The following is a 13,047-nucleotide window of genomic DNA, read 5'->3' as shown; positions in this document are numbered from 1 at the left end:
TATAAGTAAAAATGTATACCAAATTTTTCACTTTCTAAAATTTATAATCAACAATAATTAAAATAAAATTTTATTCGAACGAAGGTCTCAATAATAAAAATGATTGTTTACTACAATTGAAAAGAAAAAAAATATAAAATTAAAAGTCTCCCTAAACATTTATTGACATTTTCCTTTATATTTGAACGATCATATGTTCTCATCTGATAAAATAATATAAAAACTTTATTTTGAAAACAAATTTTGAAAGTGTTTAAAATTTCAAAATATTTGAATAATAGTTCAAAAATTTAAATATTTGAAAGGTCCTATAAATAATTTTTAAAATGCAACAAAACCTTAATTTCTAAAAAAAAAATTGATCAAAATTAATCAATAGAGTTCTTTCTTTATCCAAAGACAACTTAATAGGTTTTCAGTGTCTATAAATAACCTTAAGTTTTGACACTTTAAAAATCTTTCGGTCCATTGGAATACTAACTAAGAGGGATTCTCTCAAGTCATGTCAAAATCATGTCAAAGATTTGTTCCTTATTTTAATTATCAAAATCATGTTCAAGATAAAAAAGTATCTTTCAAATTGAAGATAATGTGTCCTACAAGTATGGTATAAGTGTCAGTGTCTGATACGAGTCGGACACGGGACACGCCATTTATGAGGCGTGTCGGAGCATCATAAGGAGCATGTTCTGAACATAATAACAAACAATGCTCAAAAGAGTTTAGTCCTCACACAATGCTCAGAGGAAGCTACTCATATGCATTCAATCAAAATTACAAACCAACACAACTCACAAATACATAACAACACTCAACATAATCATTTGTCCAAACATCTTTAAAATCATAACAACATTGTCTTTGACACTCATTCAATCTCATAATGAAATCAACAAGTAAAACTCTAAACTTAAAAAATAACAATTTAAAAATAAAAACTTTCAACATCATCACCACCAATAACACATTTTGATCACCAAATAACAACACTCAAAACTCAAAAGAAATCAACACACATATAAGCAAACACACAATCAAGAAAGCTAATTTCCTTCATTTGTATATTCAAAGATTTAGATTAACTATTTAACCTTCACTTTAAACTCTATGTCTATTCTCACACATTTCTTTTAAGAAACCCTTCAAAACTACTTTTGAACTTCTTTAAGAAAACCTCATGTGTCACTTTCTAAATCACCGAAAAACCTTAAATTTGAACGTCTTACGACTATCTCAACTTATTTATAATAAAACTCATAGTCCAAAAATCCACTTAGATAACTTACATATATTATTATATTTGTGGAATCTAATTGAATTTGTACATTCCTTATAACTACTTCACTTTTTAGAAAATATGTTTAATATATTTTATTTTTAATAATTATGTACCAAATATTTTATCTCTTCATAACATTTTTAAATAAATATTTTTAACTATTCTATCTCTTATAAATCCTTTTAAATAAAATAATAATTAACAAATCATTATATCTCTTATCAAAATAAAGAAATATTCTAAATTAAATATTTATCAAATAAAAACATCTTTTAAATTGAATAATTACAAAATCCTTTTATCTTTTAAAAAATATTTGATATAAAATAAATTTTTTAAAATATATAACTAATAATTTACTTAAAATATATATTTAACCTTATTTATTATAGTTTTTATAGTTTACATGATCTCATAAAAATCATAGAAATATATATATACTTTTTATTTTTCTAATAAAAAAATATTAAATTATGAAATAAATTTGACTAAAAATAATTATAAAACAATATTTAATATAATTTCTTTTATTAAATAGTCTTTTAATATAAATAATTAATCGAGTTTAAAAATAATTATTAAAAGGATAAAATAGTAAAGTAGTTATTGTAATTTGTAATACGCCTTTTTCACTTTCTCCCTCTCATATAGAAACAAAAGTCATCGTACCCATCCTTCTCACTTATCTCATCTTCTCTGCTGCCCAAACTCCTTTCCAACCTCTCTTCTCAAGTTCTGCTATCTCATTGTGTGTCTGATTTCGTGCTCAGATTCTGGAAGGACCAGCTCAACAGGATCCCCAGCTACTTCCTCTCTTGGCCTCCATTCTCTTAGGTTAAACTGAAAATTTTGCTCTCTCACAATTTGCTTGATTCCACCAAATTGAATTCTTGACAAAAAGGTAAGAGAAGCTAAATTTTCACCCAAATTTCGTATGAAATATGTTAATGAGTGATTGAATTGCTTGATTGTGTGTTCAATTCGTGTTTGAAACTGTCTTTGTGTGAAATTGGGTGTTGGATGATTATGAGTGAGCCTGCATGTGAAGAACAGATGAGATTTCCTGGTAGTTTCGCCCAGGCGAGCAGCTCTCGCCTGAACGAAAATACCAGAAGATCACCTCTATCACTGCGTGAAATCTCGCCTAGGCGAGCTGGAGTCGCCTGAGCGAGATAACTTCTCGTCTAGGCGAGCCAGTTTAGCCTGAGCGAGAGTTCGCCCAGGATTTTTATTTTGCCACTGTAAGAGGTCTCGCCCAGGCGAGAGCAGCTCGCCTAAGCGAGACAAACTCTCTAGCTTAGGCGAGACCCTCTAGCCTAAGCGAGATTCCCTGCAGAAGTTAGCTCCCTCACTGTTTTTGACTAATTGATACTATATTAATTGCCTTAATATGATAATGGTTGGTCTTGTATGTGATCCTTATGCATGATAGCCAATGTGATGGAATTGAGTGTGAAATTGGGATGAATGAGAATATGTTGGAGTTAGGATTTCAAGGGAAATTCTAAGGAAAATGGTTTTAGTAAATGTAAGGGCATGAGGACTCATATTGGTGGCATCTTGATGCTCCTAGTAACCATTAAGACTCATGTAGAGTATGATGGATTACGTCGGGGGGAGTAGCAAGAGGTCCTGGTCTGTGGACTCGATCCGTCATAGATGTGATGGGACTTACCTTGGAAGTGGTTGAGTGAATACCCCTTGTACTTAAAACTCTGCAGAGTTTGGGAACCGTCTCAAGTGCAAGCCACCGAGAGCTCCAATGTCACTTACATAATCCGGATATCGAGTCTAGAATGGTGTATGGTGTTATAGTTGGGATTAATTGGATGATTTTGATAATTGTGTGATCAACTCTGATTTCTGCCTAATTATAAAAATTGCATGATTTACTCTTGGTTCAAGTTAGCTTACCCTTTTTGTGATTGTGTGTTTTGTGTGTCTTCCACTTTTGCAATGATCGTCCGTAATGTATGGCGTGAGCAGAAAAAGGTGCAGGTGAGGATACACCCTTCCTGGACAGGAGTTGAGTGGTGTTGGACGTTCCAGTAGTAGTTGTCGCCCTTTTGTTCTGCTTAGCTGTTTGGGTGTTTAGTAACCCTTTGGTAATGTATGGCCTGTATGTATTAGACAGTGTATGTATGGTTATTTTGAGGATGACTGTATTATACATTATACTGGCCTATTATTATCATTTGCTTCTGAATTATTGAAATTTAATGTTTTGTTTAATAGTATAAAAACTATGAAAACGGGATGTTACATAATTTATATTAATTTATTTAAAAGATAAAAAAAAAACTATTTTAGTTTAAAATGATGATAAATTTAAAGGATGAAATTAAAATATAAATCCGTGCAGAAAAAACGAATATCTTTGTATATATATAGTAAGTATATAATTACTTGTAATATTTTCTGCTCATAACTTTCACAGAAATAATAATTTATATCCGTAACTCTTTTTAAAGGAAAAAATGTTATATTCATTTAACTCGATTATAATTAAATCAACTTGACTGAAAATAATATATATATATATATATATATATATATATATATTGTTGATTCTAATATTAATTTAATTATTGATTATTATTTAAAATAAATATTAATTTTAACACTATTACCTTATCGGAAGTTGTTTATATGAAAAACTTATCAATAGTAACTTAGACCAATGTTTATAAAAGAAATTTATACAGAATTTCTCGAGCTTCGTTGGAGTTAATTTTACATATTTATTATTTAATAGACTGGATAATATTCAAATAACACGAACTGTGATTTCTCACTCACTTTCACTTTTTTTTTTCATCTTTAACTCTCGTTTCTCTTCTACTTATTTGTTTCTTTCGTACTTCTACTTTTCTTTACCCGTAAATCAAATTAAGATTATTTTTAATGATCTTTTTAAAATTATATAAATATATCATAATAAAAATTATATTAGTAAATTTTCTGGCATCACATTAAGTTAAACTCGATGTCGAATTGCATTAAACAAGATAATAATGTTAGATTCATACAATTTAAGCAAATATTTTCGAACAAATTCCACTTAAAATGTTACCAAAAAAAGATATAGAATAATATCTAATACTGAAATATTGGATTCCAATATTTATTTTGTATTGTATCATTTTTCTCATTAAACCCTCCTTCTAAATCAATAAATATTTTTCATAAAAGGTATATAAAATAAACTTTAAAAATACCATATTTTAATTTATAACAATATGATGGCAAAAAATAATCAACCTATGGAAAATTGAAAAATATTTCTTTGAACAAATGGACCTCAAAGCTTCTCACTTGAACATTAAGAAGTTGAATCATATCTAGAATAAGATAATCCCCACTCCTAATATAACATTCATATAATTATTATTTTTTTGTAACATTATATACTTTGATTTCGTTGTTTTTAATCCTTAGAATCTTTATATCGAATATTTAAGAAAACGCAACCTTATTTAAGAAAACACAACTTTGTAGCTTATGATTTTATAAATAATTTAATAAGAACATCATGCTATTACTATTTTTATTGTTAAAAGAATTGTTATATCTTTATCAATTTACTCTTCTTACTTTGAGTATATTTAATAAGATTTATATTTAATTATTATTTTATTGATGAATTTATAAACTAATTTGACTAATATAAAAGTATTTGATAAGACATACCATAATTTATTTTATGTTCTTCTAACTCAAACTATAAGATTATTCTATTAGTTATAGTTTGTAACTTATTCAATTTTTTTATTATTGTATCTTATATTTTAATACATTTCTTCATTATCTTTATTTTTGTTTTAGTTATTATTATTTTACTCATTTTAATCTTATAAAAACAATTAATTATTCTACCGTTTCTAATATTTATTGGGTTACTTTCGGTCTTTATTCACTTTAAATATATATATATATATATATATATATATATATATATATATATATATATATATGTATGTGTGTGTGTAAAATTGCAATAACAAATGTTTATGATAAGGTTCGAAAATTACACATAATAAAACTTATAGACAAGAAATTGAATGTAACAATAGTTTAAATTAAGAAATAAAAATATATATAAACTTTACATAAACAATAAAGTCATTTTTTACATTGTAATATCATTTTGTATTAACAACAACAATTTTCTTTTTAATATACTAGCGTAACACAGGCGCCATCGCGCCTGTGTGTATATATTTTTTAAATATACGTGATATTATATTAGTAGGTGATAATATTATAATGTTATTAAGTTAATATATATATATATATATATATATATATATATATATATTAGAATTATATTTATTAAAAATAAAGTGAAATATATCAGAACAGATAAAAGAATAATCATTAATAAGAAGCAGAGACATATGATTTTATACAGTTTTTGTAAAAGTAATGGTCAATTTTAAAAAATTTAATAAATTGTTATATTTAAAGGGTAAAATCGGTATTTTGAAAAGTGGACACAAAAAGGGGAATCCCTTTATATATTGTTATAGATATTAGAATTATATTTATTAAAAATAAAGTGAAATATATCATAACAGACAAAAGAATAACCATTAATAAATAAAGAAGAAGAGAAGAAACAGAGACATGATTTTATAACATTTTTGTAAAAGTAACGATCAATTTTTAAAAATTTAATAAATTGTTATATTTAAAGGGTAAAATCGGTATTTTGAAAAGTGAACACAAAAAGGGGAATCCCCTTTATATATTGTTATAGATGAACAATGACAAGGGTAGCCGTGCTTTCCAAAAAATTTTTTAATTCAATTTATATATATGTATTATAAAATTATATTTGTATTTTAAAATTTATTTATATTAATATATTATTTATATTAATTTTAGAAAAAAAATTAATCAACTTTTTTTTTTGTTTTTCTCTTTTCCGTACATCACCTTACCTTTTTATTTTAATATTCACCCTCGATATTTTTAAAATTAAATTATATAAATTAAAGAGTTAAAAAATATTTTGTACCGATAAATTTTTCCTGATAAATTCATTTTTTATCTTTTATTTATTTTTGAAATAATCTATTTTTCTCTTTTTCTAATAAATTTGTTTACTATGTATCATTGTATAAACTAATTATTTTCTAAATAGATAAGAGATAATAAATTTATATTAAAAAAATTATGATAAATAATAAAAAAATTAATTCTTTTATCAAGAAAAAGATTTGTGATGAAGGATAAAAAAATACATTTACATTAACTAAACTTAAGAAAAAAATTATACATAAAAAATATAATTTAACGTCCTTGAATTTTTATAGCATTCCATCACTGTAAATAAATACAAGTAAATAAGATGAAAAATTAAACAATAACACTGTGCTAACATAAAAGTTAAATGAAATGAAACTCAATTGAAAAATATTTTTTTTAATAACTTCATACACAATTTTTTTAATAAAGACTCAATTAAAGATAAACTTAATTAAACAAAGTTTCAAATAATTTAACTATTTTAAAAACAATTAATATCTTTTACATCTAACAGCTGGTTTAACGTATGCTACATTAAATATTAATTGAAAACTAAGTTATCAGCCATCAGTAAGATTAGGAAACTATTTATGAATTTCTCTTTCTACAATAATGAATTTATTTAAGAGATTTGTCATTGTACTAAAATGTTTCATAATTTTCTCTCTCAAAATAAATTATTCCAACCCTTTATTTAATAAATTTATCTCTCTAAAAAATATTTAACTCTTGTTTTTGTTGCCATCACATTCAATTTAGTATAAATACCTTCATCTCCTTGTGCTAATATTCATTCTCAATTACATTAACTTTCACTCATCCCAAATTTTCTACAACCTATGGGACTCATTCTTCTTTCTCCTAACCTCATATACTCACTCTCTCCAATTTCTCTCACTATTTTGAACAAAACTATTTGAATTCTTCCTAATTTTTCTTATTTGAGATACTTTAGAAGACAATTTTTTGGTTTATTTCCATGTTCCTTTTTCTTCCCAAGTGTTTTTTTACCCTTTCACCAAATAAGGCTTAGATTTCATTTTATTCTTCAAATTAGGATTATTCTGGGAAGAGTCTTCTCCTCCCTCTCACGATCCTCTTGGAGAAGTTCAGTGCACAAAAGATACATTTTTTTACTCTCCAAAGTTTAGACTTCACATAAATTTCTCACTTTTGATAGAAAAAATGAATTGAGTGGTGAAATTATATTATTTTTCATCTCTCAAGCAAATTTGTACAGGTTTATGATTTTTCATATTTATTGACTATTGATTTTTCATTTCTACGTGTTTTGGTTTATGGTACAATCTCTTCCATTATCATTTATTATTATTGTAAGCCTTTTTTTTTCAGTACTATAGAGTTTGGGCCTGGCCTTTTCGGAGGCCCAAGGCCCTGCCCTACAGAAGGACCCCATACCCTACCTTATTCCCTCATTCTGACTCTTGTCCCCTACACAGAAGCAGGTCCCCCTCCACCCCACAACTCAACCAGAAGTCCTCTGCTAGGGCACACCATCCTTGCGTCTTCACATTAGCAAAACTCCCTCTTCTTCCAGGTAAGTTGAGCTTTAGAGCTCCTGGTCCGTTCCTTCTCCCCCTCACTCTGTTTAAGATGCGTGGGTTGAGCTGGGGTTATGTTTCTTGACTTCGTTTTGTCCCTTTTGTCATGTTTCAGTTCATTCCCGGGGCTGTAGTACTCCTTAGTTCAGATCAGCTTGCTTGTAGTGCTCAAACGAAGGTAAGGGAAGCTAGACTCATCTGCTTTAAGTTGTCCTTGGCTGTTTTTGGTCGTTTTATGTTTAAATGCGTGCATAGCGTGCTTTTATCGGTTGAAATGGGGTTGCATGTGTGTTTGGGAGTAGATCTAGGCGGTTTCCGCCACTGCATGTAGGTGGACAGTGATGAACTCTGCTATTTTCGCCCGAGCGAGCTCGTCTCGCCTAGGCGAGAGTACCAGAGTACTCACTGCCACGAGAACTCGCCCAGGCGACCCTTTCTCGTTTTGAGCGATGCATAGTCTCGCTCAGGCGAGGAGGCCTCGCCTGAGCGAGATCCCGTGAAGCCCCCACTGTCGCGCGTCTCGCTTGGGCGAGAATTCGCTGTGTTCTGTGAGGACAGCATCTCGCTTGAGCGAGAATTCGTGAAAATCTCTGTTGCTTATCTCGCTTGGGCGAGAATTCGCTGCATCAGGAAGGTCAGCGTCTCGCCTGAGCGAGTGTGCGAATGGGTGCTATGTTTTCCTTGGCTGTTAAATGATTTATTGCATGCATTGTTTGATGATTCCTCTCAAATATGATATGAGTGAATATGCTTGGGTGTTTGCATGAGTGTATGAGTTATATGTACCAAAAATCCGCATGATAGCATGAGGAATGTATGAAGTTGTGTTTGGATGGTTGATAATGAGCATGAGAAATTAATGTTGAGGTTGCAAGTGGTGGTTATGTGATATGAACCATGAGGTTGGTGTGAAATAGGCGTAATTCCATGAGTCCCATGGGGAGACTCTATGGTGGCGTGTAGTGTGTATATTAAGGTAAGGATTCAAGTAAGGATCGCATCCCGAAACTCTAAAGGGTCAGTGAGTCTCAGGTAGAGAAATCTGACCCAAGTGGTGAGAGTAGCGGGAGGCCCTAGTCTCTGGCAGGATAATGGCCTTAGACGCTTAAAGGCTAACCTTGTGAGTGGTAGGGTGAAACCCATTGGCAATGGCTCTGCAGAGCAGTAGAGGCCACCACAAGTGCAAGCGTCCGGTGAATCCGATCTTAATATATGTATCCGGATAATTGAGTCTTAGTGTCTTGCTTGCTTGCCATAACATGACTTATGTGCCACTGTGTTGTATGCCTGGGAATGTTTATGCATCTATTCATTCACACCATGATAGGTATTATATTACACTAGCTTACCCTTGCATGTTTGTGTTTGTTCTATGTTATGTTTTCTTGTTGCGATGATCACCTTTGGTGGGAGCAGAAGAGAGAGAGGTTCGTGATGGATCTGGGAGACGCGGCGGTGCGGCCTAGACTTCCCTGTTTGGAGGTCTTAGGAATAGTTCCAGGGCCAGGAGGCCTTTTTGTGTTAGTTGCCTTAGTGGCGACCCTTTTGCAAAACTGTTGTACTCCTTTAAATTTTCTTTTGCTTAGGACTAGGTGATATGCCTAAGTTTCCTTTTAAGTATTTCTGGATGACTGTAATAGTTATCTCCACTACGTTCTATGTTCATCTGAGTGCCTCTCTTTATTATACTCGTGTGATATTTTATTTAGTAGTTTAATCTATTAAAATGGGATGTCACACTTATTATTATTATTATTATTATTTCTTACTATTGTTTTTTATCTCAGTTTGATGAGTGTTGTATTTTTTGTTTCTGATTATTTTTCTTGTCCTAAATTCAAGTGTTAATGTGTGTGTAATTTCTGTAAAAGTAGTGGGCACTTTACCCCTATTTTTCCTTTCTAATTTAATGCAGCAAAATGATAATTTATCATTTGAAACTGGTATCTACCTCACTTTTAATCATCCATACATTTTTATTTTACTTATTATAATCATCATTGCATTTTTCTTGAGTAATCACTCTTTTTTCTTTCTCTTTTTTCTTTTTTTATGATTGTGCAATTTATTTCTTTAGCAAAACACTTTCTAAGGTACTTGCAGATTATTAAGTGACCTTTATTTCTTACCCAATGTGTAACCAAATTGTTCTTTTTGCATTACCATTCTTTCAAAATCTGCAGTTTCAGGTTTCTTTTTACAGTAACAGTTTCAACAAGACCTGAAATCTTTCGATTTTGAAACTCTTCGAACCCAAGCAGTGAGGAGCCAGTAACAGAGCTGTCTGCTGTTTCTTCCTGCAATGGCCATTAAACTGTCACTTCATATCAGTTTTGCCCCTTTTATTTAACTTGATAAATATACAGACTTTTTTTTTTTTTTTTTTAGAATGAGGAGCTTAAAAAAAAAGTAAATTACTATTCTCAAAAAATTACCATATTTATAAATTTAAATTGGAAGGGTAAGACTGATATTGAGTGACTGAGTAATGCTCAGTGCAGGTAGGAATAGCAGCCAACTCTGTTATTGTCTCCTCATTATTTTGGTTCGAACAGTTTCAATGTTAAAAAGTTCTGCATCTTATTGCTGTTGTTTCTGCTAAAGAAAAACCAAAGAGTGGATTTTTGAAAGGAATAATCATGCAAAAAAATTTGTCACATAGGTACCTTGAAGAGGGTTTTGCCATAAAATCAAATTGCACAAACATAAAAATTTGATCTGCTCTTAGTTTTTCTTGAATGATGCTTCAGGGAATTGTGACATAAGCTGCACTACAAGATTCTGATACAAGATTTCTGATCAGGGAATTGATCTTTCTATTGCTGTTTGGTATTGCTGTTTGGTGGACACAAAAGGGAAACAAAACAAATGAGATTAATTAAATTCATAATAAGATGATAAGAGAAAATTATCAAGAACAGGAAAAAGAGAGAGAGAAAGGGTTGTTTATATGTTTAGGTTTTTGCTGCATGCACGTCTTCTTTCATTACAGTTTTCATGCTCAAACGCTCTGGATCACTCCTTTTCCCAAGCATTCATCACTTTTAATTTTCTTCTATAAACAGGAAAGTTTCTTCATCAAAATAATCAAAATAACAGTGTATATTACGTAAACAAATGAACTTCATGTTTACACGTGTCCCTCGGCATGTTTACACGTGTCTCTCTGCATGTTTACACGTGTCTCTCTCTGTTATTTGCTTCTGTTGTGTATATACAGGGCTCTGCTCTCTCTCTTTCTGATATCTTTTCTCTTTTACAGAGTGTTTCTTCCTTTTCTTTCCTTGGTGTACCTTTTACGCAGTGAGAAAATAATGTAAAAATGGTTGAGAATACAATTCATGTGACGATGCTTCCATGGTCTGCATTTGGCCACTTGATCCCATTTTTCCAACTTTCCATAGCCTTAGCCAAAGCTGGTGTTCATGTCTCCTTCATATCAACGCCCAAAAACATTGAGAGGCTTCCTAAACTTCCGTCAACTTTAACTCATTTGATTGATCTGGTGCAACTTCCTTTGCCATCATTGGATAAAGAGCTCTTGCCAGAAGGTGCTGAGGCAACAGTGGACGTTCCATTTGAAAAAATTCAGTACTTGAAGTTGGCATATGATAATCTGCAACATGCTGTGAAGCAATTTGTGGCCAATCAGTTACCAGATTGGATAATTAGTGACTTTTGTCCGCACTGGATCACAGACATTGCTCAAGAGCTTCAGGTGAAGTTAATCTTCTTTTCTGCTTTCTCGGCTTCTGCAATAGCATTCTTGGGACCACCAGGCACCAGAAAAGCTCCCATTTCTCCTGAAAGTTTAACAGTACCACCAGAATGGATGACATTTCCCTCATCAGTGGCTCTTCGAAGACACGAGGCAAGTGCTTTTTGTGCTAATCACTACGAGGAAAATGCTTCAGGCATAAGGGACTTGGAAAGGCTTGAAAAGGTATTCAGTGCCTCCAAAGCTATAATATTTCGTAGTTGCTATGAGATTGAAGGAGAATATTTGAATGTATTTCAGAAACTAGTTGGGAAGCCTGTGATTCCCATAGGTTTGTTACCTGTAGAGAGAGAAAATGTTGAAGGGGTTAGGGGTGAGACATTTGAGTGGCTTGATAGACAAGCAAGCAGATCAGTTTTATTTGTAGGGTTTGGCAGTGAGTGCAAGCTGAGCAAGGATCAAGTTTTTGAGATAGCTCATGGAGTTGAGGATTCTGGATTGCCATTTTTATGGGCACTCAGAAAACCAAGTTGGGCAAGCAATGATGAAGATTCTTTACCTTTTGGTTTCATTGAAAGGACATGTGAGAGAGGAATTGTTTGCATGGGCTGGATACCACAACAGGAAGTATTGGCTCATCCATGTATTGGGGGTTCTTTGTTTCACTCTGGCTGGGGTTCTGCCATTGAAAGCTTGCAGTTTGGTCATGCCCTAGTTGTGTTACCCTTCATTGCAGATCAACCTCTTAATGCAAGGTTTTTGGTTGAAAAGGGTCTAGCCATTGAAGTTAAACGAAGTGCAGATGGTTCATTCACTAGAAATGACATTGCCACATCTATTAAACAAGCTATGGTATTGGAGGAGGGGAAGAATATCAGAGTTAATACTGGAGAAGCTGCTACAATTGTAGGAAACGTGAAGCTGCACCAAGATCATTACATTGCTGAATTTGTTCAGTTTCTTAAGAAATGAATCCAGAAACAAAATATGAAACCGAAGAGAACCATTAAGGCTTCTTGAGTTTAGGGTTTGACAGTTTGTTAACTATACAATCCTATCTTATAAGGCTATTTATAAAAGCAAAAAACATGTATTCTGAATTCAACAAACACTTTGTAGTTTTTATATATTCCAAAAGTCAGATTCCACATGGCATAGATCAGTCGTTTTCAGATGATTTATATATCACTAGTTCCTTGTATCCTCAAAATGAATAATAGAAGTTGTGTCTTATGTCCTCAAGTGTTGTGTATGGTTGTTAAGCCTTTTATTTGTACGATGTAGCAGTGTCTGTGTCAATATTTTGCAAATGTGACAAATGTTAATTAACGTAGTTTTATTTTAACAATTTTGCAATATATCTTCATAATTTTAATTGATCCGGTAATTTTAGATTTTGTTGAATGAATGTCTTAAAGTTTTTCTTTTTAAGACCTACTTATTTTCTGTTCCTAAAG

General features: G+C 31.3%; 1 protein-coding gene across 2 annotated transcripts; it reads left to right on the top strand.

Moving 5' to 3' along the window:
• The first annotated feature begins 7,121 nt into the window (after positions 1-7,121).
• On the top strand, positions 7,122-12,829 carry LOC114166525 (putative UDP-rhamnose:rhamnosyltransferase 1). Of its 2 annotated transcripts, none has more exons than XR_003599947.1 (3): positions 7,122-7,868; positions 7,988-8,050; positions 9,289-9,566. XR_003599947.1 is itself a non-coding variant. In XM_028051272.1 (3 exons), the coding sequence occupies exon 3, from the start codon at positions 11,195-11,197 to the stop codon at positions 12,560-12,562; it is 1,368 nt and encodes a 455-aa protein (XP_027907073.1). In that variant the 5' UTR covers positions 7,661-7,868; positions 7,988-8,050; positions 11,135-11,194; the 3' UTR covers positions 12,563-12,829. The 2 variants fall into 2 exon arrangements, 1 of the variants encoding a protein (XP_027907073.1); XM_028051272.1 differs by lacking the exon at positions 9,289-9,566 and adding an exon at positions 11,135-12,829 and having other exon boundaries at positions 7,661-7,868.
• Positions 12,830-13,047: the final 218 nt, after the last annotated feature.

Source organism: Vigna unguiculata, chromosome 10 (genome assembly GCF_004118075.2).
Source record: "Vigna unguiculata cultivar IT97K-499-35 chromosome 10, ASM411807v1, whole genome shotgun sequence".
In the NCBI taxonomy this organism is placed as follows: domain Eukaryota; kingdom Viridiplantae; phylum Streptophyta; class Magnoliopsida; order Fabales; family Fabaceae; genus Vigna; species Vigna unguiculata.
This window is presented reverse-complemented; position numbering and strand designations above follow the sequence as displayed.

Bases quoted from the DNA above. Each gene is read 5' to 3' on its own strand.
- LOC114166525 (XM_028051272.1), top strand. From the start codon at position 11,195: ATGGTTGAGAATACAATTCATGTGACGATGCTTCCATGGTCTGCATTT.